At 47.5% G+C, this 24,097-nt stretch overlaps 2 protein-coding genes across 13 annotated transcripts in view; one reads left to right on the top strand and one right to left on the bottom strand.

Annotated features, from left to right (window-relative positions):
* The first annotated feature begins 1,483 nt into the window (after nucleotides 1-1,483).
* Nucleotides 1,484-23,937, top strand: SLC31A2 (solute carrier family 31 member 2). 6 transcript variants are annotated; one of them, XM_063787307.1, is made up of 5 exons: nucleotides 1,484-1,803; nucleotides 8,428-8,494; nucleotides 12,206-12,395; nucleotides 13,450-13,621; nucleotides 14,036-14,837. In XM_063787307.1, exons 1-4 carry the CDS (start codon nucleotides 1,798-1,800, stop codon nucleotides 13,616-13,618), a joined length of 432 nt encoding a protein of 143 aa, XP_063643377.1. In that variant the 5' UTR covers nucleotides 1,484-1,797; the 3' UTR covers nucleotides 13,619-13,621; nucleotides 14,036-14,837.
* FKBP15 (FKBP prolyl isomerase family member 15) overlaps nucleotides 16,210-24,097 on the bottom strand; it is a 55,411-nt gene continuing 47,523 nt past the window's right edge. For 5 of the 7 annotated variants that reach the window (XM_016961453.4, XM_063788401.1, XM_063788402.1 and 2 more), the window contains 5 exons: nucleotides 22,274-22,399; nucleotides 21,215-21,322; nucleotides 19,916-20,634; nucleotides 19,152-19,248; nucleotides 16,210-16,846 (listed from right to left, as the gene is read on the bottom strand). In XM_016961453.4, coding sequence (XP_016816942.2) covers nucleotides 16,769-16,846; nucleotides 19,152-19,248; nucleotides 19,916-20,634; nucleotides 21,215-21,322; nucleotides 22,274-22,399 — 1,128 coding nt within the window. In that variant the 3' untranslated portion in view covers nucleotides 16,210-16,768. Of the gene's footprint in view, nucleotides 16,847-18,819; nucleotides 19,249-19,915; nucleotides 20,635-21,214; nucleotides 21,323-22,273; nucleotides 22,400-24,097 lie in introns of those variants that run through there. The other 2 variants (XM_063788400.1, XM_016961455.3) reach the window with 1 other exon arrangement.

The raw sequence follows: 24,097 nt of genomic DNA, 5'->3' as shown, positions 1-24,097 counted from the left end.
AATGGGGCATTTTAGGACTCCCTGGCTAAGAGTTGTAACCAAAACATCCATGAGGAAGTTAGAAATAAGTGTAAAGGTCATCAGATTGTGACAAAGCCAACAAAACCCGTCAAATGAATAAAGCTGTGCTGCAGATTCTTCAATGCAGGTGGGGGGAGTGGGGTGCACCAGAGCCCACTTATGTGAAGGTCAGATTATCTTACTCCTGCTTCTCATGTAAGGCCCAGAGAGGTGAAAAGCTACACCCAAAGCCCTCCCCAGCTATTGGAACCCAGATGCTTCAGAGATACCCTTAGCCCTTCTCCCCAGTGCTTCCCCATGGCCCAGTAAACCATGACAGCAGCAGCTCTCCCTCTCCAGCCCCATCACAGTGCCACGGCCCATGTTCTCTCCCTGAAGCTGCTCCAATCCCTGACTGCTCCCAGCCCCCATTAGCTTTCAGACTGAGAATCTTAAAAGCTGTGTGGGCCGGGCAAGGTGGCTCACGTCTGTAATCCCAGCATCCCAGCACTTTGGGAGGCCGAGGCGGGCAGATTACGAGGTCAGGATTTCAAGACCAGCCTGACCAATATGGTGAAACCCCGTCTCTACTAAAAATACAAAAATTAACCAGGCATGGTGGTGCGCGCCTGTAGTACCAGCTACTCGGAAGCCTGAGGCAGGAGAATTGCTTGAACACGGGAGATGGAGGTTGCAGTGAGCCAAGATCGCGCCACTGCACTACAGCCTGGGCAACAGAGTGAGACTCTGTTTCAAAGAAAAGAAAAAAAGCTGTGTGACCCTGAGGATTCTACCATTTACTGAATAAGCTCCCACTGCCAGGTTACATGATAATTTAACATGTATGTTTTCATTTAATCCCTATGACATAGATTTTATTATTATTTTCATTTTACTGACCAGAAAACTGAGGTTCAGAGATGTAAGCTATTTGCCTACGGTCCCAAAGCCAATAGTTGATGCGTATGGATGTGAACTGAGGTCAGCTCCAGGCTCAAGGTCTCTGCTAATACTGTCCTTAGTAAGGTTTCTCTGAAGAGCCTCTTTACTCATAGGCTGATTAGCAAAGCGTTCCTAAATATGCTTAAGAATCAATAACCATTAAAAATCCCTCACCCTACAAGAAACTCCCCATCAAAAAACTGGATCAGTGAAATGAACACGCAATACACAGAAATGGAAGTACCAGTAAGAAAAATAGTTTACTACCCTAGTAATCAAAGAAAAACAAAATTACACGGGTGTATTCCTTTTGGCTTATCAGATTGGAAAATATTTTTCTAAAAAGAAAAATGTAATTATCTTGTAATAACTACACTAAAAATCTAGGGCATAATTGACTTAATTTACTCCAAATGTGTTGCTATTGCGTCCATAGCACGGACTTTCCCATTTCAACTCAATATATGTTACGCTTGGGGTAGTTTATTACAATGAGCAATAAACATTCTCATAATCGCCAAGACAAGCCAAGTGCAAAACAGGAAGGGCGAAGACAGAGGGCAGCAGGTGGTCCCTCTCGCTCGCGACTCCGGGAACGCCAAGCCTCAGCCCTTGGAAACCTGGGGCGAGGCGCCTGGGTCCCGGCCAGGGGGCGCGCCCGAGGACGCCGAAGTAGGGCGCGTGTGGGGACCACAACTCCCAGGCGCCCGCGCGCCGCCTCGCCCGGACCACGTGATCCGTGCGGCCAGGGTAGCTATCGCGGCGGCGGCGGCGGCGGCGGCGGCGGCGGTTGAACTGACTCGGAGCCAGGAGACCCGAGCGAGCAGACGCTGGCGCCCGCCCCGCGCACTCACCATGGCGGTAAGGGCCGGGTGCTACGGTGAAGAGGGTGGGCTGTTGGGGCGGGGTCTCCTGGAGCTGCCATCTCGGCACCCCGAATCCTCGCTGCCGCTGGCCCGGGGCTGGTGAGGGGTGTGTTGGCAGCATTGCCAACAGCTGGAACAGGGTTGGGGGACGCGGTAGGTATAGGTTGCGGTGGCTCTGTGGTTTTCCTCTTTATTTGTCCCTCCTGCTGGGAGGCAGTCTGGCTAGGCGAGCAGTTACCGAGCGCCCGCGGTGGCGCGGCTTGAGAGTAGGGGCGCGGTGGCTGAAGACAGCTGGGTCCGGGGCCCCAGGGCGGAGGGCAGCGCCTTGGGAGATTCCAGGAAGGCTTCCACAAAAGGGAAACCCCCGGCGCATTTCAGCCCGCAGCCCCGCGCGCACACCGAGCGCACATCCCCGGCCCTGCTCTTGTCAAGTTTGTAGCCTGATTCTTCGGGGAATAAAACAGAACCAGCTACTTTCCAGCTTCCGTACACTTTCAGTCAGAAAACAGCGTTTCGGACAAGCTGTTTTTCGTGGTAGGGTTCACCTGGGCTGGAGAGAACGACAGCTTGCACGACTCGTTCGTCTTTGAAGAAGTCATATCATTTTCTTCATCCCATGAAGAATGTCATAGAATTTAAGATACAGGAAGCTCAGCCTGGGCAACATAGCTAGACCCCGTCTCTACAAAAATTAGCCACAAGTGGTGGCAGGCGCCTGTAATCCCAGCTACTCGGAGGCTGAGGCAGGATGAGGAGGATTGCTCGAGCCCAGAAGTTCCAGGCTGCAGTGAGCCATGACCTTCGGCCTGGGCAACAGAACAAGACGTCCTCAAACAAACAAAACAAAAAACAAAAAAGATATAGGAAGTGTATGTAGGCCATTTAGTGAAATGATCAGCCGTCCTTTAAAAAGGGAAATAGATGGAAAGCACTTGCAAAAGTTCCCCAGCCAGTCAGCCTAGCAACTGGGACCTTCATCTCCTTCCCAACCCTTGTTTACAAATAAGGACGCTTTTCTCAAAGTGTAAGTAACCCCAAATGAAGAAATATAGAAGAAAACAAGTTCCAGGGATTGCTCCCTCCTTCACCACAGCCCCACCCTGAAAAAAGCACAAATCAGTTAAACTGTCAGAGGCCAAGATTCATCCCAAGTAGGAAAACAAGATTGGGGCCCTGCCCCTTGCCTATCTGACCACAAAGCCCTTTAATTGAAAACCGTAGCCCAGATCGCTTCTCTCAAGTCAGGGTGTGGTGACTTCCGTCTTTTCCTCTACCAAAAAGGCAAAAGTAGAAAGGGTTGAGTGACAGGTGAGTCTTCGTCCCTCCGGGGCTTCGGACTCCGTGGGTGTTTCCAGCTCTGAACAAACCATACAGTTCATCTTCCCAGCTATCTCCTGCTTCTCTGGCTTCAGAACCATCCTAGCCAACTGCTCTCTGGCCAGGGCAGGTGTCTCTCAGGCGGCTTGGTCCCCAGCACCCCCAGGGAGCCTCCACTGTGCCTCCCTTTCTCTGACCTACAACCTGTTGTAATTATTTGCTCACTTAAATGTCCCCCCTCATAGACAGGTAGCTCCCTAAGGGCCAAAGACTTGTCCCATTCATCTCTGTATCGCCAGGGTCTGCACAGACCTAGCACAACAAAAAGAAATCTTTCAAATTACTATTACTGTTCTGTGGGTGTTCAGGTCTATGGCAAAACATGTCTGGGCTGTTTTGGGCTCCTAAGATAACTGGCCCAGGCCCAAGGATGATAGAAGGAAACCAGTTATGGCAACTCCCTGACTGATTAATTAGCCACTAGGGACATTCCATTCATACCATCTGCTTTACCAAATGGACTCAGAGAAGGGGTGATGGGCATCACCCCTACCTCCACCTGGCAGAGATGGTGCTAGAGGCTTCTGCTGAGGATGAGGCCATCTCCGGTGTAAATGGAGTTTCACAGTATTGTTTGTACCTGTTTGGTTTTGTATATCAATCTTGTGTAAACATTTTGCTGTGTCAAAATGTTTTTTTTTTTTTTGAAAGCCTAACAGGAGAGATCTCTGAGTAGTAGGACTCAAAATGATTTTTTACTTTCTTTTCGGTACTGTGTCAGCTTTTTACATTGAGCTAATGCCATTGGGGGTGGGGGGTAAAAGCTATTCTTATTTTTAAACTCTTCAACATTTTTTAAAGTCTTCAACATGATCTTTATCATGTTGTGATGTGACCGCCTAGATTTCCATTTTGAGGCTCTCATATAATTTACTTGACCAGTCCCTACTGGTTGACAGGAGACCATCATGGTTCCTACGATTTCTCAAAGTGTGACCCCCAACAAACACCTGTCCCAGAAACACCTGTCCCAGAAACACCCAGTACACTAAGGTTTGAGAACCAGTACAGGCTTTCCAGAAAACTCTCTGGCTCTGGGTACCTGATTGCTGAGTGACCATGGGGAGATAAGTGGGCTTTTATGTACCTTCCTTGTTAATTTAAAGAGGTTAATAATAGTAGGCACCTGCGGAGATGTCACAGCGAGTGACACATAATAAATGGAAGGTGAACATGGTACAGGCACATGCAGTCCCTCAGAAGACACAGAGCTATGTGGCTGTTCTGTCCAATCAGATGCTTTCACATTTCTTTCTCTGTCCTGCAGCTCCACGGTCTCCAGTGAGCCCAGTCCCTGGGTAGGCGCAGGCAGGGGTTGGTGACACAAGTCAGACCCCTTTTGGCACTGAAAGGCATGTTAGCTGAGTGTAGGGAGTAGAACAGCCAGGTTAGTCCCAGGTCTCTACCAAACCCCAGGCTGCAGCGTCCAAATCTGAGAGATGCATAGATGTGGTGCCCCATCCAACCCGGAAACAGAGGCACAGTCACTGTTGTTGTTGTTGTTGTTGTTGTTGTTGTTGTCGTTGTTTTTGAGACAGAGTCTTACTCTATTACTCAGGCTGGAGTGCAGTGGCATGATCTTGGCTCACTGCAACCTCCACCTCCCGGGCTCAAGTGATCCTCCCACCTCAGCACCTCCCAAGTAGCTGGGACTACAGGCACATGCCACCACGCCCAACTAATTTTTGTATTTTTTCTAGAGACAGGGTTTTGCCATGTTGCCCAGGCTAGCACTTTTTTCTTTTACAAGGTTTCAGGAAAAGAGTAGATAGAGCTCAAGATGGGAGCCTGTGAAAGTGAGGCCAAACTAAGGGAAAGGGTTCCTAGAGTCCTGTCCTCATCTTACAGACGAGGAGACTGGGTCCACAGGGGTCAGCAGCTCAAGGCCACGCAGCTGGTTCCTGGCAGAGCTGGGAGGCAGATCCAGGCAGTGCAGCTTTAGAGACCGTGCCCCTAACCACTAGCCTTGCTGCCTCTGTTCAAACTGCAACAAAGTGAACTGAGCCTCAGAATCTCCTGAAGGGGGCTGGTTAAAATCTATGTCTTCCCTGTCTCCTGTGGCTCTGACCCTGGACTCTGATTTAGGGGCCTGAGGAGGCCCAGGAATCTGTACTTTTAATAAGGCCCTGGAGTCTAAGCAGCTGCTGCTGTCCCTCTACACTAAGCCGCTTGCCAGTGTGGAGCTCATGATTGGCCTGTGGTTTCCCAGTGATTCACCCGGGACTGACTCTGCCTCTGTGGATCCAGCTATAACAGCATCGTCATCCACACCTGTGATCCGCTCCAGTGTCCTCCCTCCCACCCTATCCTCTTTGCCTTTTCATCCTGTTGTCCGCTGTCGTCCCTGGGCTCTGGTCTTACTGTACCATCCCCAGACTGGTCCTTGTTTGTTTCCTTTATTTAAGGTGCACTCTTCATCCTTCTCAGGAAATATGGGCCAGCTATTGGCTGAACATCCTTCGGGGGCTAAGCATGACTATCCTAATTGCACAGAGGCTTTTTCTCATACATTCCTTCCTCTCCCCAATTTCTTCCCATATTTTGTTCCAAAGTGGCCATATCAGTTTCTTCTGCTGTTTGCATATCTTCCTGAAATGTTAAAACAACCGAACGACAGCACAGCCCTCATCTCTGTCTAGTATTGCACAAGAAAGTGGGCTGTTCTCTGTGTTGTAGCATCTGTTTTCCTCTTGCCAAATGAGGGCCTGGTAAGAAGACCCAGGATCCAGTCCTGATGCTGCCACCAACTCACAGTGTGACCCTGGGCATGTCACAGCTGCCCCTCGGACTTCCAGTGCTGCCCTGAGAAGCTGCATTGAGAGCAGTTAGGAGCACAGGATCTGAAGCCAGCCCACCCAGGCAAAATTCTAGCTAGCAACTTGGCAAGTTACTTAAACTCTGTCTGCCTTAGTAGTCTCATCTATGAGATGGAGCTAAGAATAATAATTCCCCTCTTGAAATTGAGTGAGTTAAGACATATAACATTTTTAGAAGAGTGCCTGGCACAGAATAATCAGTGTCATTTCCCTCCCAGTATGAAAAAAGAGGGTTGCTCTAAATTAGCACTTCCTAGAGGATAGTCTATGAGATTCTTTCCCACAGGGCACTCAGCAAGAGAAAAAGGGAGGAGAGAGTTCTAGGTACAGGCTTCTGGCAGTGCAGAAAGCTATTAAACCTTATTTTGTCTAATTCCAGTCTCTGACCATAGAATCCATTTTTCCCAGTACCTCCTAGCATCCCGTGCTTCTCCCATGGAACACTTCTGAGAAACACCCCTCCAGCTTTGACATGTATGGGAAAAAAGGCACTGGGGTTATTGAGCCCTTACTGTGTGTCACTTTGTGTGGATGGCTTTGCAGAGTTTTCCCCCAGCTCCCCTCGGAGGAAACTGAGGCCAGAGAGAGGCCCTGGTTAACAAATATGTTTTGTTCCAAATCCTGGACTCAGACTACTATTCTTTACTATCTCCTTTGGTCCTAACTATTGAGAGGGGGAGGATTGGAGACGACTAGAACATGCAAGGCCTGTGGTTTAGGGCTGTCATCTGCAAGCAGAAGTTTGTGGCTCTGGTTTCCGGGAGGCTACAGGACACCCACATGGCACAGCTTCCTGACAAAATGGCAGCTAATCAAATCTGCCTATCTTTCCACCCCCCCACTGACGTTTGCCTCCACCGGAACTCCTTTTCTGTAAGAACTGATGGCCCCCACAGCCTTCACAAGAACCCACAGTCTCACTCCATATCTTCCTCCCTTGAACAGAAACTGAGAGTAACCAGCTTATAAGGAGTCCGGCAAATCCTTTTCCCTCTTCATACTCATTTTCCTCACCTGGAAATGAGAGGGGGGTGGAGAGGGACTCAAGTTGGGCCAGATCAGCATTTTTCAAACTGAGTTTCAGCAGAGCTCATATTTCTCTCCCCTCTCCACCCTGAGCCCCGTGTTTTACATAATGGAATTAGAAGAAAGATTTTAATTGGCTAGTGTTCCCTGGTGAAGAAAGCTGAAAGCCATGGGACTAAAAACTCTGAGGATACCTCCAGTGCTGAGATTCAAGGATTCTAATATTTGGCCATTGTCTTAGAAGGCAAAGGCTTCCACTAGCTGATTACAACTCAGCCAGGATCTCCTTAGCTGGGTAACAATGACAGTGTTTGCAGAACTGCTCGTGCTAGCTGAGGGCTTACCTGGGGACCAGAGGGGGCCTTCACTTCCCTGAGAGGGTGAACTAACTGATAGATCTGTTGGGCCCTCATCTTTCCAAACAGTCATTAAGCCTGGTGTGGGCATCTAAACTCACCATCCAGCTCCCACCGTACCCTCCTTTCTTGGAGATTGGGAGGAAGCACCGTGTCCTGGAATGTCCAGGGCTTTGGAATCCAGCTAGACTCAGGTTTGAATCCCAGCTCTGCCAACTTACTAGCTTTGTGACCACCAGTAAATTACTTCTCTAAGTCTAGTTTCCCTAACTTTCCTTCCTGTAAAATGGACCTAATTGTCCCTGTCACACAGAGGACTGTTGTGACAATGAAATGAGATGATGTAGAAAAAGCCCTTGATGCCACCCTGAACACAAGGTGGAAGAAGCACCCTCTGAAAAGGCATCTGACAGGCACTGCATGGTCACTGCTTTTACCTGCAGTCTTTCCTGTAAGGCTGTGAACTCACCAAGGTCAGAGACATTAACCTACTTCCATAATGCTGGGCACACAAACTGGGCTCAGCAAATGTATAGTGAATGAGTAGACAGATGTGGAGTACAGTGAAGACAGCTGCCTCTGGGCCCCTCCACGATAAACAGTGTGGGATCTGTCTAGACTGAACAGGACAAAGAGGACTCCAGGCTTCCATCACACGGGAGCCTGTTCTGGAGCTGCAGCAGAATGGCTAGGGTCCCGGGGGCTAAGAAGAGGCAGTTGCACTTGGAAGGCATGGAGGGGACATCCCCACATAGTCTGAGGACACTGTCACATCCCAAGCCAGTTGGTCCAGTGAGGATGGACACTCCCACACCTCTATTCTCATATGGAGCATGGCCAGCTCAATTATAGCTCTGCTGCTGACCCTCTTGGGCAAGTCTCAGCTCTTTATGGCCTCAGTTGGCCCTGATGACTTCTGATGGCCCTTCCAGCACTTCCAGTGACCCCATTTTTCTGGGCTCCCAGAGGAGGTGCTGGAGGGCATTAAGGACCGTAACTTCCACTGCCCTGTGCCCCTATGATGCAGATTCCCTTCTCTTTCAGATGCATTTCATCTTCTCAGATACAGCGGTGCTTCTGTTTGATTTCTGGAGTGTCCACAGTCCTGCTGGTAAGAACTGGGGACCTCAGACTTGTAGCTTGGAAAGCCTTGTAGCACTAGGCAAGGGAGAATCTGGGTTCTCTTGATTCTCTGTGGGCATTTAAGTGAGGCTGATTCCTCTGGCATAAACACTGAGCAGGAACTTCACAGTTATAATTCCATTTGTAACCACTCCCCTTCAGATCGCAAAGGGCTCCATTATCTTACTGATCCTCACAAAGGCCGAGAGGCAGGGAGGCAGCTTTTCCCTCTGTTACAGGGCAAGAAACTAAAGCCCAGAGACAGGAAGAGAGACTCTTGCAGGGTCACACAGTAAGTACGCATCAGAGCCACTACTAGATCAAGGCCTCCGGGTGTCACCTGGCACCTCCCTTATCCAGGGTTCATTGTTCTGCACCAGTTCAGAAGCCCACAGCCGCTGCTGGAGAAGAGACACCAATTTGAAAGGAAAGAATATTCCTTTGATTTGAAAAGGCAGAGTTTGTCACTAATTCATGAAGAAGTTATTTTTCAACTTAAATAACTGCATCTTAAAAAGAGACTGGAAACAGCCCAAATGCCCATTATTGCGGGTGCAGATTAAATAAATTATGGTCATCCCTACAATGGGTTACTATTTCTTGTTATCTATTGCTGAATAAACAGTGGCTTAAAACAAGTCATTTTATCATTCTCTCTCAAGGTTCTGTGAGTTGACTGGACCCAGGTGAGTGGTCCTTACTGAAGGTCTCTCATGCAGTATAGTCAGACAGTGGCTGGAAGTAGGGTCATTTGGAAGAGTTCCTCACTCTCATGCCAAGTGGCTGATACTGGTTGTTAGCTAGGACCTCAGCTGGAGTTGTTGGCTGAACACCTACATGTGGCATCTCCTATGGCCTGGGCTTCCTCGTGGCAGAGTGGCTAGATTCCAAGATCGAGTGTCGCAAGAGAACAAGGTAGAAGTACGTCGGATTTTCAAGACCTAGCCTTGGAAATCAGATAGCATTACTTCTACCTTTATTGGCTGAAGCAGTCACGAAGGTCTTCCTAGGCTAAAGGAGAGGGAACAAACATGGACCCCACCACTTGATGGCAGGAGTGTTGACATCATAAGAAGGGGATGTGGGGTGGGATATATTGGAGTGGCTGTCTTTGGAAAATGTAATCTATCACAGATATGATGAAGCCACTGAGGAAAAGGTAAATCTGTGTGAACTGAGGTAAAACTGGATGATAAAGTCAAATGCAAAACAGTATGCGTAGATAGGATGCTGTCATTTGGACAAACAGAGGCTGATACATACATTGAGTAACAGAGGTTGCTCTGGGGAGGAGAACTGGGGTGAAGAGAGATTGGGGTGGGAAGAAAACTGATCTTTCTCTTTTTTTGAAATGGAGTCTCTGTCGCCCAGGCTGGAATGCAGTGGCGCGATCTCGGCTCACTGCAACCTCCACCTCCCAGGTTCAAGCAATTCTCTTGCCTCAGCCTCCCGAGTAGCTGGGACTACAGGCAGGCACCACAATGCCCAGCTAATTTTTCTGTATTTTTAGTAGAGACAGGGTTTCACCACGTTGGCCAGGCTGGTCTCAAACTCCTGACCTCAAGCGATCCACCCACCTTGACCTCCCAAAGTGCTGGGATTACAGGCATGAGCTACCACACCCGGCCTGAATTTTCATTGTATTCTTTTTTGCACTGTTTGAAGTTTCACCATGTACATGAAATTACCTATAATTTTATGTTTTAAAAACCTGCATCTGTCAGATGATTTCCTCCTGGGAGCCTGTGGGAAAAAAAACCCAACTTTTTCCTTTTCTTACGCTCCACACACTTCTGTGACCAGATGTGTAGGCTTTCCCTCAGTGACAACTTTTCTGATACCAGCTGGGTGTCCTACAACTCAGTTCAAATCTGACACTAACCAGAGTTAGTGCAGATCCCACAAGTTAAGGGTACAGTCCCACAAGGCTGCCCCCTGCTTCAGGCACCAATCGCAAGTCCCAGCTTGTCTCCCGTACTTCTGGCCAACTGGCTATATGTCAGGGTTCCCATAACGCCTTTGTTGGGGTCAATTATTTGATAGAATGGTTCACAACCCTCAAGGAAACACTTAAAAAGAGTACAAATGGGCCAGGTGCGGTGGCTCATGCCTGTAATCCCAGCACTTTGGGAGGCCGAGGTGAGTGGATCACCTGAGGTTAGGAGTTCAAGACCAGCCTGACCAACATGGTGAAACCCCGTCCCTACTAAAAATACAAAAAAATTAGCCAGGCGTGGTGGGGGGTGCCTGTAATCCCAGCTACTTGGGAGGCTGAGGCAAGATAATTGCTTGAATCCTGAGGCAAGATAATTGCTTGAATCCAGGAGGTGGAGGTTGCAGTGAGCCAAGATTGCGCCACTGCACTCCAGCCTGGGCAACAGAGCGAGACTCCATCTAAAAAAAAAAGTACAATGAATAGCTGGGTGGAAAAGATGCATGGGGCAAGGCATGTAGGAGGGGGTTCAGAGCCTCCAGGCCCTCCCTGGGCTTGCCACCTTCCAGGTACCCCCATGTGTTCACAGCAGCTGGAAGCTTTTCAAATCCTGTCCTTTTAAAAAAATTATTCATATATAATAGTTGTACATGTTTTGGGGTACACGTGATATTTTGATACCTATATACAATATGTAATGATCCAATCAGGGTGACTGGGGTGTTTATCACCTCAAACATTTATCTTTGTGTTGGGAACATTACAATTCTATCTTGAAATATACAATAAATTATGGTTAACTATAAATTTCCCTACTGTACTGTCGAATACAACAACTTATTCCTTCTATCTAAACTGCATTCTTTTGGGTTTCTATGGAGTCTTCATATAGAGGCATGATTGATGACCTCATTGGCCACTGGTGATCAATTCAACCTTCAGTCCCTGTCTCCTTCCAGAGGTAGGGAGTGGGGCTGAAAGTGCCAACCTCCAAGCACAAGTTTGGCTCCCCTGGCAACCAGCCCCCATCCAGGAGCCTCAGCCATCAGTCATCTCATTAGCATATAAAAAGACACCACTTCAGAGTTTCCAAGGGTTCTAGAAGTCGTGTGCCAGGAAACCAGGGCAGAAACAGGATATACATCTCTTATTATGTCGCAGAGTCCAGTAAAATACTTTAGCTGGACCACTTATTATCCCTCTTAGTGAAACAAAAGTAGTAATTAGCAGTTAATTTTACACAACAGCTCTAATAAGCACTTGATAGTTTCTGTAAAATAATTTATTGGGTTTTTCCCCTATTATAAAAGTAATATATATAAAAGAAACCTTAGAAAGTTAGGCAAGAACATAAAAACCACCTGTATCCTACTTTGCTGAGATAACTATTACTCTTGTGCTGTTTATCTTTCCTTCCAGACATTTTTTGCATACTTACATATAAATAGGACCTTGCAGTACTCATCACTTAACAAGAAGTCATGACAGATTTGTGCAGCCTGCCGGGGGAGTGGGTGGGGTAATGGTACATGGCTTCTTCACCCTCAGTCCCTGGATTTTTCAGGTGGCTTCTCTTCCTGATCTCAAAGCCACACTCCAGCTAAGAAAAGTCTGGTGAAGACAGTGAAGAAGTTTGGAACTCAGCAAGGGTGGGGAAGAAAATGCAGGATAGAGGTGGATGGAGTGGATTCCATGAACAGGTGGAGGTGATGGAAGGGAAACAGTGCTGGCCTGGCCAGGTCTCCACAACTCTGCCTCCTTTGACAGGCATGGCCCTTTCGGTGTTGGTGCTCCTGCTTCTGGCTGTACTGTATGAAGGCATCAAGGTTGGCAAAGCCAAGCTGCTCAACCAGGTGCTGGTGAACCTGCCAACCTCCATCAGCCAGCAGACCATCGCAGAGACAGACGGGGACTCTGCAGGCTCAGATTCATTCCCTGTTGGCAGAACCCACCACAGGTACAGGCAGTGGGTATGGGAAAGGGGCAGAAGCCTCACATTCACCCTGAGAGACAGGCTGGCCCAGACAGCATTAGCCCCACTTCACAGAGAGGACAGCGAGGCCCAGGGAAGGACCAGGAGTTGCCAAAGTGGCTACACATAGCCAAGTGAACTAGAGCTCATGTCTCCTGATGCCCAGGCCAAAGCACTCTGTGAACAGCCAGCCACTTGAGAGGCTCAGAAGGCTTTCTTTAGGGAACAGTGATCTTCAGGTGCAGGCCCCTATCTATCTAGCAAATGAGGTGGCCACCCACCCTCCCCCAAATCTCACCAGTTCCATGGGTCACTAGGCTCCCATATCCAGGAGGGGATCTGCAGCTGTCCTGAAGCAATGTATCCCACTTTGTGGGAGGAGGATGACAAGCTCTCCTCTCCTCCCTTCCCACTCGAATCAGGCAACCATTTAGGGTCCCTGTTCTGCCCTCTGTCCAGCCCCAGCCTCACCTGTGCTTAATAAGCCTGCCCGCTCCATCACTAGCCACCCTACATGGGTGTCTCAGATCTTCACAACTGCACTGCAAGGGAAGTATTCTCATTCCTGTTTTACTGATAAGGAATCTTACGTTCAGAGAGGTTAAGACATTTGTCTAGGCCACTTTTAGTTAGTGGCAGGTCTAGGAACTGATAATGTCACCTAAGACCATGCTTTTTCTTTCCATTGTCATACTGCCTCCCAAAGTAGATTCAGGGGGGAAATATGCCTTACTGATGATTTTCTCTTATTCCTTATCAGAAAGACAGATTACAGATACCCTCATTATCCCCTTTGCCTAGGATGCCAGGAAGCTTGAAACCAAATGTAGTGAAGATATGTCTCTTTAAAAATAAATCTCGAGTTTTTTCTGGGGGCGGGGGTGGGAGGGGCAGAAAGAAATCTCTCCTGGGTTAAGCATACAAGTTATAAATCAATCGGGTCACGTAACTCAACAGCTTTCTACTCCCTGATATCTACTCCCAGCTTCCTCATTACCAGCTCATTACCAGGATTAACTTGCTTCTCCTTTTTATCTAGGTGGTATTTGTGTCACTTTGGCCAGTCTCTAATCCATGTCATCCAGGTGGTCATCGGCTACTTCATCATGCTGGCCGTAATGTCCTACAACACCTGGATTTTCCTTGGTGTGGTCTTGGGGTCTGCTGTGGGCTACTACCTAGCTTACCCACTTCTCAGCACAGCTTAGCTGGTGAGGAACATGCAGGCACTGAGGCTGGAGGGACATGGAGCCCCCTCTTCCAGACACTATACTTCCAACTGCCCTTTCTTCTGATGGCTATTCCTCCACCTTATTCCCAGCCCCTGGAAACTTTGAGCTGAAGCCAGCACTTGCTCCCTGGAGTTCGGAAGCCATTGCAGCAACCTTCCTTCTCAGCCAGCCTACATAGGGCCCAGGCATGGTCTTGTGTCTTAAGACAGCTGCTGTGACCAAAGGGAGAATGGAGAGAATAGGGGTGGCAGGGTTACTGAGCCCATGACAATGCTTCTCTGTGACTCAAACCAGGAATTTCCAAAGATTTCAAGCCAGGGAGAAGGGTTCTTGGTGATGCAGGGCATAGAACCTGGGCACCCTCAGCTCTCCTGCTTTGTGCCTTATCTACAGGAGCATCGCCCATTGGACTTCCTGACCTCTTCTGTCTTTGAGGGACAGAGACCAAGCTAGATCCTTTTTCTCACCTTTCTGCCTTTGGAACACATGAAGATCATCTCGTCTATGGATCATGTTGACAAACTAAGTATTTTTTATTTTTCCCATTGAACTCCTAGTTGGCAATTTTGCCCATTCATACAAAAAAATTTTTAATGAAATGATTTCATTTTATTCATGATGGATGGCAGCAACTGCTGAGACCTATTTCCCTTTCTTGGGGGGAGAATAAGTGACAGCTGATTAAAGGCAGAGACACAGGACTGCTTTCAGGCTCCTGGTTTATTCTCTGATAGACTGAGCTCCTTCCACCAGAAGGCACTGCCTGCGGGAAGAAGATGATCTGATGGCCGTGGGTGTCTGGGAAGCTCTTCGTGGCCTCAATGCCCTCCTTTATCCTCATCTTTCTTCTATGCAGAACAAAAAGCTGCATCTAATAATGTTCAATACTTAATATTCTCTATTTATTACTTACTGCTTACTCGTAATGATCTAGTGGGGAAACATGATTCATTCACTTAAAATACTGATTAAGCCATGGCAGGTACTGACTGAAGATGCAATCCAACCAAAGCCATTACATTTTTTGAGTTAGATGGGACTCTCTGGATAGTTGAACGTCTTCACTTTATAAAAAAGGAAAGAGAGAAAATCACTGCTGTATACTAAATACCTCACAGATTAGATGAAAAGATGGTTGTAAGCTTTGGGAATTAAAAACAAATACGTTTTAGTAAATATATATTTTTAAATAGTCTATGACTGTTCTGTTCTCCTAATTCCAACAGAAAGCACATGAACCCTTGTAACAACTGCAGGGGCTGAGTGGGGCTAATAGAGCTGGTAGTACTCTTTATAAGCCTGTCTGAGGACAGAGTCCATCCATCTGCTACGAAGACAACTCTGCTCAGGGAAACCCAGCCCTGAAATGCTGCACCCAGGTAGGCACCCCAGAATGCCAACTGAGGCAAGTCATTCTTCATTCATGTAACAAGTATTAATTGAGTACATGCTATAAGAAAAGTAACTGTCACACGGACTTTAAGCACCTGTGTTGGCACAATTACTCAGCATCTTCTCTCCCTGCGGGCAGAAGCAAATATAATAGCCACTAGTTAATTTACAATAAGAAATAACTGCCCTAGAAAGTAGAGTATGTCACACTTTTAGGACTGATCAGGGCAGTCCCCCATGTTTGCAGGGAACTGGAAAGCTGCCTGCTGTCTCAAGAAGCCTGTTTCTAAAAGCATCACCGCCCCTTCCCCCAACCAGTGACAGTCAGGCTGTGCTGGCCAAGAGCCCAGGCTCTGGAATCAGATGGCCAGGATTTGAATTCTTGTGCTGAGGCTTCCTAGATATGTAACTTTGGACAAATTACTTTACCTCTCTAAGTCTCAGTTTTCTCCTCTATAAAATGGTGATAACACTGTCTTCTGCAGTGGTTGCTGGAGATAAGCCAGTCTGTGTAAAGTGCCAAACAGCACCGCCTTTTGTTAAGCAACAAAGAAATAATTAGTTCTCACTGCCTCCCAGGTCCGCACACGGGAGACATATCCAAAGCCTGCAAGGATGATGCCAGGCCAGATGAAGTGGAATTTTGAGTCCTATCTTTTAAAACATTTAAAATCAAGAAACATTTTTATTAAAATTATTCTGTTTTTTTAAAGACTGATTGATTGCATAATCTTTGGAAGATCCTGGAATCAAGAAAATGACAAGTATTTTCTCACTACTGTTCTCTGCATAAGTCCTGGTCCCATGAGTTCTAAGGGAATGGAAGCTGCTCTCAAAGTGAAGAATCCCTCAGGTGCCATGAACAATGGAAAGAAGGGACCCTCTCACCTTCTTTGCATGGCTTCCTAGACTGCAGGACTAAGCCTGCAGGAGCAAGAGGATGACTGGACTGGTCCTCACAGAACCATCATGCCCCAGGGATGAGCTAGGACTACAGTGGTGACTTTCTTTGAGAGCCTAAAAGTTCCAGGGTTAGATATCAAAGGGAGTAAATATGCCACAACGTTTTGTGCACATTAACTGACCCAGATCTGTAAGACTCCTACCCTTACATTCCCAAAAAGGAGCACAGACAGCCCTTGGAACCAAACTCAATTTTTCTCCAAGGGCTTGGGTCAAGTTTCATTATAGACATTTATTTTAGTTTTATTTTCAAAGTCATTGACCTCTTGTATCAGATTTAAGGCAAAGAAGAAGATACATGTCCCAGGACTATAGGCCAGGCTGTTGCCTGCACTGGGATTTAGATGGTGTAATCTCCCTTAGTTCTACCAGGGAGACGTCAGCCCAGGTCTTGTTGCCGGGGCACAGTTGAGCACTGGATTCAGGTAGAGGAGGGCTCCCAGGTCAGTCTGAGAGTTAATGAAGAGATTAAAAAGTCTGGCAGAGGACAGGACTCTTACAGGTGACTGGCTTGGAGGGGAACCTACCAGTCCTTCTTCCAACTTGCTGCTGAAATCCCAGTGTTCTTGAAGACAGGGTTATGATCCTCTTCACCAGGTCTGGCGGGGGTGGGGCTCAGAAGGTGGCCAACCCACCCTCTGAGCCCAAATATTGTTCCCAGAATGCTCACCTTGACCTCACCCGGTGGCTCGCCTAGACCCAGGGTTGGCTGTGCAAAATCATGCTTAGGGAAGGGTTGCAGAGAAACCTCTGCACCAGTTTCCTGGGTCTTCATCCCAGCCAGTCAATGTCATCGTCATCATCATCATCTCCAAAAAGGGGCGTTGGGGGCGGGCGTCCCTTCATGCTCTGATAAAACAGGAAAGAGCAGTCAGTCCTCACTTGTGCCTGCACCACTGGACTTTCCACCTGTGAGTGGAAGCAATCCAACTTCTGTTCCCAGCTCTGGGTCAGAAAGGAGGTTGTACTGACAGGGCCAACTCTGAGGCCAGCAAACCTAGGCTTCCACATAAAGCTGAAACCAGCAGGCAGAGAAGGGAGGCAATCTTTCAACAGAGACAAAAGACGAACTTTGTTTGGCTAATCTCATCATTTATTTATGAAGCACATGTACTGATTTGACAGATTTTCCTCTCATGCAGTAACTTACACATTTTGTTTGGAGAAAGAAGGGTCAAAGAGGAAACACTGGAGCAGGAGAAAGAAACAGAAGCAAAGCAGCCCTGAGAGAGCGAGAGGAAGTGGGAAGAAGGGAGGCTGGGAAGAAGACAATCACATATGGAAAAATACTGTCGTTGTGTCCTAAGGTGGCCTGACTGGCTCTGGGTGTGACCCCATCATTTGAAAAAGAGTTGAATTTGGAGGCTTGGCCAACTGGAGAATCCTAAGAGGTGAAGAACACGGGGCCACAGCCTCCCACACCTCTAGCCTGACTGGCACCACCCTCGCTCCTTCCAGCTAAAGTAGTGGGGGTGAAAGGGACTGATGGGCCATGAGAGGCCCTCTCTTTTCACAACTTGAGCTCCTGGCCTTTCTCCTCTGGCTTGGCAAGGGAACAGGACCTACCCGGCTAGCAGGGATTGATGCTAGAGACAGGCACGAACTGAATAGTCTCTACTAAGGCATTCTCTGCTCTGGTGAGCAACTGCCAACCAGAATCCATCTTCACAGGGCCAGGCAAAAGGGAAGGCAGCGTGATGTGTATACAAGTCTCTGGGCTAATCCCATGTCACTACCAATTAACCAGACCTCGTACTTCTCTCTGGACATCAGTGACGTGATCTCTAACTCTGACAGTATAGGATTTTCAAGTGTGGCTCACAGCTTCTGTTTTGTCCTGACTAAAGTTCTGGCTCTACATTTACTAGCTATATAAGCTTAGTTAAATTATTTAATCTTCCTGAGCCTCAGCCCTCTGATATATAAAATGGGATAAAAGTACCTACCTCATTGGATTAGTAGATTAAATGACAACATTTGTGAAGTCGTTTTCAGAGTACCCAAGAAATACATGTTAACTTGACAGTATTGGTACTAATACCAATAATATGCTCACTAATTAAAAGCTTCCAACTATATTTAGGGCAGTCACTTAGAATATACTCAATTTGGTTTTTCCCCCTTTTTTCCTTTTTTTAAGGGCAGAATTGCTATTCTGGATTCTCAAATGAAAATTTAACTCTTGAGAAGAAAGGCTAATGGAAGGAACTGGTACATTCCCCAAAGGAACACAGGCAAGAGGGAAGGGCTCCGATACATACAAGCTGGAGCGTAGATCCATCACAGCTCTCTGCTCAAGGTTTCGGCAAAAGGCAAAATCCACTTTGGCTGATACATGAGGGGACAAAATTTGCCCCATTCACCCTCATATTTCTGTCCTTTAGATGGACTGAGCCTGAAGCCCACCTGTGTTCTCCATATGCATTTCAGAGCAGTCAAAATGGCCTAGGGACAGCCAGAACGGTTGTAACCTAGCACAGTGGGGAACAGCAGAGGCGAGAACCGGGGTTCTAATTCAGTCCCTATCAGTGCCCTCCTCTCCTGGTCTTCACTCTTGTTCTGTGAAGCTATGCTATTAATACTGAACCCATTTTGTGCCCAGGGATATTGTGATGACAAAACAAGGCAGCAGGAAAGCAGGCTGAGTAAGTGGAAAATGCTCAGGAACAGGAGGTCTTTACAGGAGCCTGGGGATTAGTCCTAGCTTTGCCATTAACTCACTCTGTGGCTTTGGGTAAATCATCATTTTGAGCCTCAGGTTTTTTATCTATGAATAAGGATGCCAGGCAAGATGATCTTCAAAGTCCTTTCCAATTCTAAAATATAAATAATATCCTAGCAGATTTGGGGAAAACTAAGGCTTCAGCATTCCAATGTGGGGCTAAGCAGCTCAGCTTTTTCCTCTGAGGGGACTAATTCCTGCATGGACAGAGACTATGATTCTTTCTCAAAAGTAAAGTGGTATGTGACCGTCCCCTACTCTGCTTACAGAGCTGCGCCCTCCCAGCCCAGCCCCAAGCCTGCTCCCACAGGGCCCTGCACACAGAGTCCAGGGAGTGGGCCACCAACAGGCTCCATTTCTCTTCTCAGAGCCAGTAGGGAAGTGCCCCCAGGTGGGTGTGTGAGGACTTGACAGTGCCTGGGATTTCCTTACCACCTCGTCTTCATCCTCCTCCTCAGGCTGTGCTTTGGGCCTCAGAGCTTTCAGAGTTGCCCCTTTAAACAGTTCATCCTCTTCATCCCCAGAGAGACTGAAGGAAAATCAAGTCATAGAAAATGTTATTGTTCCTGCTCCAGGTCACAGTATCCAGCACCTACAAGGGTCACCGGCCCTTGGATAAGAATTCAACAGCGTTGGTGACGACTGCTCAGGAATTCCTCCCACCTCCGCTGCCACCATCTCTTCCCACACCCTACAGTGGCCTCCTAGTGCGGTTGGCCCCCTCCAGAACCTACAGCCAGAGTCATCTTTTCAATGTGACCTTCTCAGAATCCTTCCCTAGCCACCCTATGTAAAGTGGAACAACTCCTTTAGAATAGCACCCTGTTTCTTTTTTAAAAGGACTTATACTTTATGATATGTAAGTATGTATTTGTTTTCTCCACTTGACTGTCACTCCTTAAACTCAAGAACCAAACCTGCCTTGCCCACCTCACTATCACAGGGCCCGCCACACTACCACAGTGCCCGCCACACTACCGCAGGGCCCGCCACACTACCGCAGGGCCCGCCACACTACTGCAGGGCCCGCCACAGAGCCTTGTACATGGTAGGTGTTGTTGAATTAATACATCAACTAATGAATGAAGACATGAGTAAATTAGTCTCTGAGGGATGAGTTGCCAGCCCTGGAAAAAACAGAGACACTCACCACAGATAGCTACCCTGTCCCTGAAGCAGTGCTCAGAGGAACATACCTGGAACACTGGGAATGATGGCTGGGTCTGAGGGCTGCTCCTGCAACTGTGGAACCTGCCTCTGTGCTTGACAGCTCCTTGTGGGGACCGGTGGAGCTAGTGACATCATCTTTCTTGAGCTGTGGAGGCTGAGGCTCTCCTGGGCTTTCAGGCCCTAAGGCCAGTGGGTCCCCCTCCTCGGGGTCTGAAGTCAGGGACAGTCTTGTGGAGCTTTCTTGTAGTGGGCCATCTGGTGCTACTTCCCTGACACAGACCTTTCCTGATGGGTTGTCGGGCTTAGCTGCCATTGGGCTGGCAGCAAGTGACTCCTCACACTCAGAGTCCATGGATACAGGGCCTAGGGGCTCAGGTGGAATTGAAGTCGGGGGCCCTAGAACTCTGTGGGATGGGATGCAAGACAGTTTGGGTGGAAGGGAACCATCTTTTATCTCTGAGAGTGCCTCAGCTTCTGAGTCCCCTTTCCTTCTGTGTCCATCCTGGGAAGTGGTGAGGGCCTGAGGAGGCAACGGGACAGCTTCCTCGACCACCTGCTCTGAGGGCACCATGGGGGACTCTGGCCTCTCCCTATTCAGGGGTGCTTGAGGCTGCCCAGAACTGGCTGAGGCTGACTGCTCCTGGGAAGGTCTTCGTGGCCGCTCTTCTGCTTTTTCTTCTTCTTCTTCACTGCTGCTCTCTTCCTTCTCTTGCTCCTGTTGGTTTAACAGCTGAAGAGTCACCATCTATTCAAAAGCCAAGGAAGAGATGGTCACTGAAAGGAACACAGTAGCCACTCCTAATTCTTATTAACACTACTGGTCATGTAGTTTAAATGACTTTGCTTCTTTCCTGTTAAAAGAGGCTGACTATATCTGTCAAGTCACTCCAGGCATCCTAATTACTGAGGAACAGTCCTGAATAATTTTCTTTTTTTTTTCTTTGGAGACAGGGTCTTGCTCTGTTATCCAGGCTGGAGTGCAGTTGGGGGCAATCATGGCTCACTGTAGTCTTGAACTCCTGGGCTCAAGTGATTCTCCTGCCTCAGCCTCCCAAGTAGCTGGGACTACAGGCACGTGCCACCATACCCGGCTAATTTTTAAATTTTTAATTTTAGTAGAGACAAAGTCTCATTATGTTGCCCAAGCTGGTCTCGAGCTCCTGGCCTCAAGCAGTCCTCCCACCTCGGCCTCCCAAAATGCTGGGATTACAAGCGTAAGCCACTGTGCCAGCTTTGAACAATTTTTTATTCATGATCCCTTAGAAGGTACTTAAAGCAACAAAATGCCCAATACGATGAAACAAACGACAGCTGGCTGGCTGTACCTTGATCGTATTCATGATGGTTCCCAGAATGGTCCTGCCATTGTAAGATTCCTCCAGCTCAAACTCTCTCCGTAAGGACTGGAACACCTGGTTCATGATCTTCTTGACCTGTGTGAACATCAAAACACATGCTGTCAAAATCAAGTCACTAAAGGATGCATTAAATTCCAGAGAGGTGTATGGAAGGCCAAAATGAAGCCATCTTAGATCTCTACACTGGGATACTGCTGGTCATAAGCAGAGACACCGAAGGCTGTCACTGTGGAGAGGATGATATTAAATAATGAGCAGCACTTTGACAGAAGGGCTAGTCATGAGAGTTACCTATCAAGGGCAGGCAAGCTGTGGTCTGTGTGCCCAAGACCGCTTAAAGACCATTTCTTGATGTCCCCCTCCCACTGTGAGCACCACTAGGAGCTGCCATAGGCTCTAAGGGTCAGAGGCCAGTGGATGCTGGGCACACTCCCCAAGCCCCATTCTTCTTCTGTGGTTAGAGGCCCTTCCTATACCTGTCAAAACCTCAGAAAGATAGGGTTCTTTTGGGTTTGCCACTTAATATGTAAGTATGTATTTGTTTGTTTTCCCACTAGGCTGTAAGCTCCTTAAACTCAAGAACCAAATCTGGGCCGGGCATGGTGGCTCATGCCTGTAATCCCAGCACTTTGAGAGGCTGAGGCAGGCGGATCACAAGGTCAAGAGACCGAGACCATCCTGGCCAACATGGTGAAACCCTGTCTCTACTAAAAATACAAAAATTAGCTGGGTGTGGTGGCGCGTGCCTGTAGTCCCAGCTCCTCAGGAGGCTGCGGCAGGAGAATCGCTTGAACCTGGGAGGCGGAGGTTGCAGTGAGCCAAGATCACATCACTGCACTCTAGCCTGGTGACAAAGTGAGACTCCGTCTCAAACAAACAAACACCAAATCTGGTTCATTTTAAAGTCATCAGACAAGTAAAACATCACTAAAGTTAGAAAAAGAGCTATTAACACAACATACTGGCCATGTTCTTTCTGAATGCTTGATATAAATGGCTTGCTTCTCATTTGAAATACCAGCTCACCTTCTCTGAGGGGTCAGATGCAGCAGCTTCAACCCCAGACATCTGGGACTTGTTCTTCTCTAGTTCCTTGATGTGCTGTTCATTTTGCTTGGTGAGAGCTGTGATTTGGGCCTGGAGGGCTAAACACTGCAAAACAAACAGACTGTGGCTGCGGCCTCAGGAACCTGGATTACCAGGTGAAGGTCAGAAAACCCAAGGGGAGGAGAACCACCCAAACATCAAGTCTCTTTTTTTTTTTTTTGCATATAATAAAAAGACAATTTTATTTCAAATTCTTTTTTTTTATTATTATTATACTTTAAGTTCTAGGGCACATGTGCACAATGTGCAGGTTTGATGCTTAGGTATACATGTGCTATGTTGGTGTGCTGCACCCATCAACTCATCATTTACATTAGGTATTTCTCCTAATGCTATCCCTCCCCCCGTCCCCCAACCCCCGACAGGCCCCGGTGTGTGATGTTCCCCGCCCTGTGTCCAAGTGTTCTCACTGATCAATTCCCACCTATGAGTGAGAACATGCAGTGTTTGGTTTTCTGTCCTTGTGATAGTTTGCTGGGAGTGATGGTTTCCAGCTTCATCCATGTCCCTGCAAAGGACATGAACTCATCCTTTTTTATGGCTGCATAGTATTCCATGGTGTATATGTGCCACATTTTCTTAATCCAGTCTATCATTGATGGACATTTGGGTTGGTTCCAAGTCTTTGCTATTGTGAATAGTGCCACAATAAACATACATGTGCATGTGTCTTTATAGTAGCATGATTTATAATCCTTTAGGTATATAACCAGTAATGGGATTGCTGGGTCAAATGGTAATTCTAGTTCTAGATCCTTAAGGAATCGCCACACTGTCTTCCACAATGGTTGAACTAATTTACACTCCCACCAACAGTGTAAAAGCGTTCCTATTTCTCCACATCCTCTCCAGAATCTCTAAACATCAAGTCTTAACCTCGCCTAGGTCTGCTGGTGTCCACTCCCTCAGCCCCCACCCAAGACCCTCTGCCTCAGAGAGTTCTATCTCCTCATCATTCGACTTCAACGCAAAACTTCACTTTCTCTTTCCCAAGAAGGTTACTTGCCTTGTTCCCAATCAGGTAAAAAATATAATGAAAAAAGAGCAGGAGGGTAGGTAATAACTAGTCATTTAGACATAAACATTCAGCATTAACAGCAACCCATTTGTCATTCGTCTGCAAGATTGCCTCCAAGATCTCTGAGCCAAAAGTTTTCAACTGGACACTTTAAGGAAAGAAACTGACCTCGAATATGGACTTTCACACCATGACGCTAAGCCATGTCCCATCTCTCTTTTTCAGGCCTGATGATCCCACCACAGCCCAGCCGCCATCCTATCTCAGTGCCTTTGCCCAGGATGTTCTGCCTCCTTTGCTGCCTTACCAAAGCTATTTGTCCTTCTTGGCTCTGCTCAAATGTCACCGCCTTTGGGAAAGCTTCCCAGCTCTCCTGGGTACTTCCTCTTCTGGGCCCCATAGCACTTAACACCTATCTTTGTTTCTTTGTCTCCCTTTCTTGACTGTGATACATGAGGGAAGGGTTCCTTGTATGCACTTCCTTTAACACACTGGATAGAATACAACTGACTCTCAATAAATATTTGCTTAATAAATGAAGGATCCAATAATAATGGGAAACATGTTCCGGAACACTAGTGCTGTTTTCTCTTTTTCTAGGTCACTGACCTATCACCCCACATAAGTATGTGAAAGATAACTGACAAGCTAAACAAGTGTGGTTTTGTCTTCTAGATATTAATAACTTTCAGGCTCAGAAGGATCGACAGGACTCAAACAGCCTG

This window comes from Pan troglodytes, chromosome 11 (assembly GCF_028858775.2).
Source record: "Pan troglodytes isolate AG18354 chromosome 11, NHGRI_mPanTro3-v2.0_pri, whole genome shotgun sequence".
Classification (NCBI taxonomy): Eukaryota; Metazoa; Chordata; class Mammalia; order Primates; family Hominidae; genus Pan; species Pan troglodytes.
The sequence above is the reverse complement of the archived record's forward strand: the minus strand, read 5'-3'. Positions and strand labels throughout refer to the sequence as shown.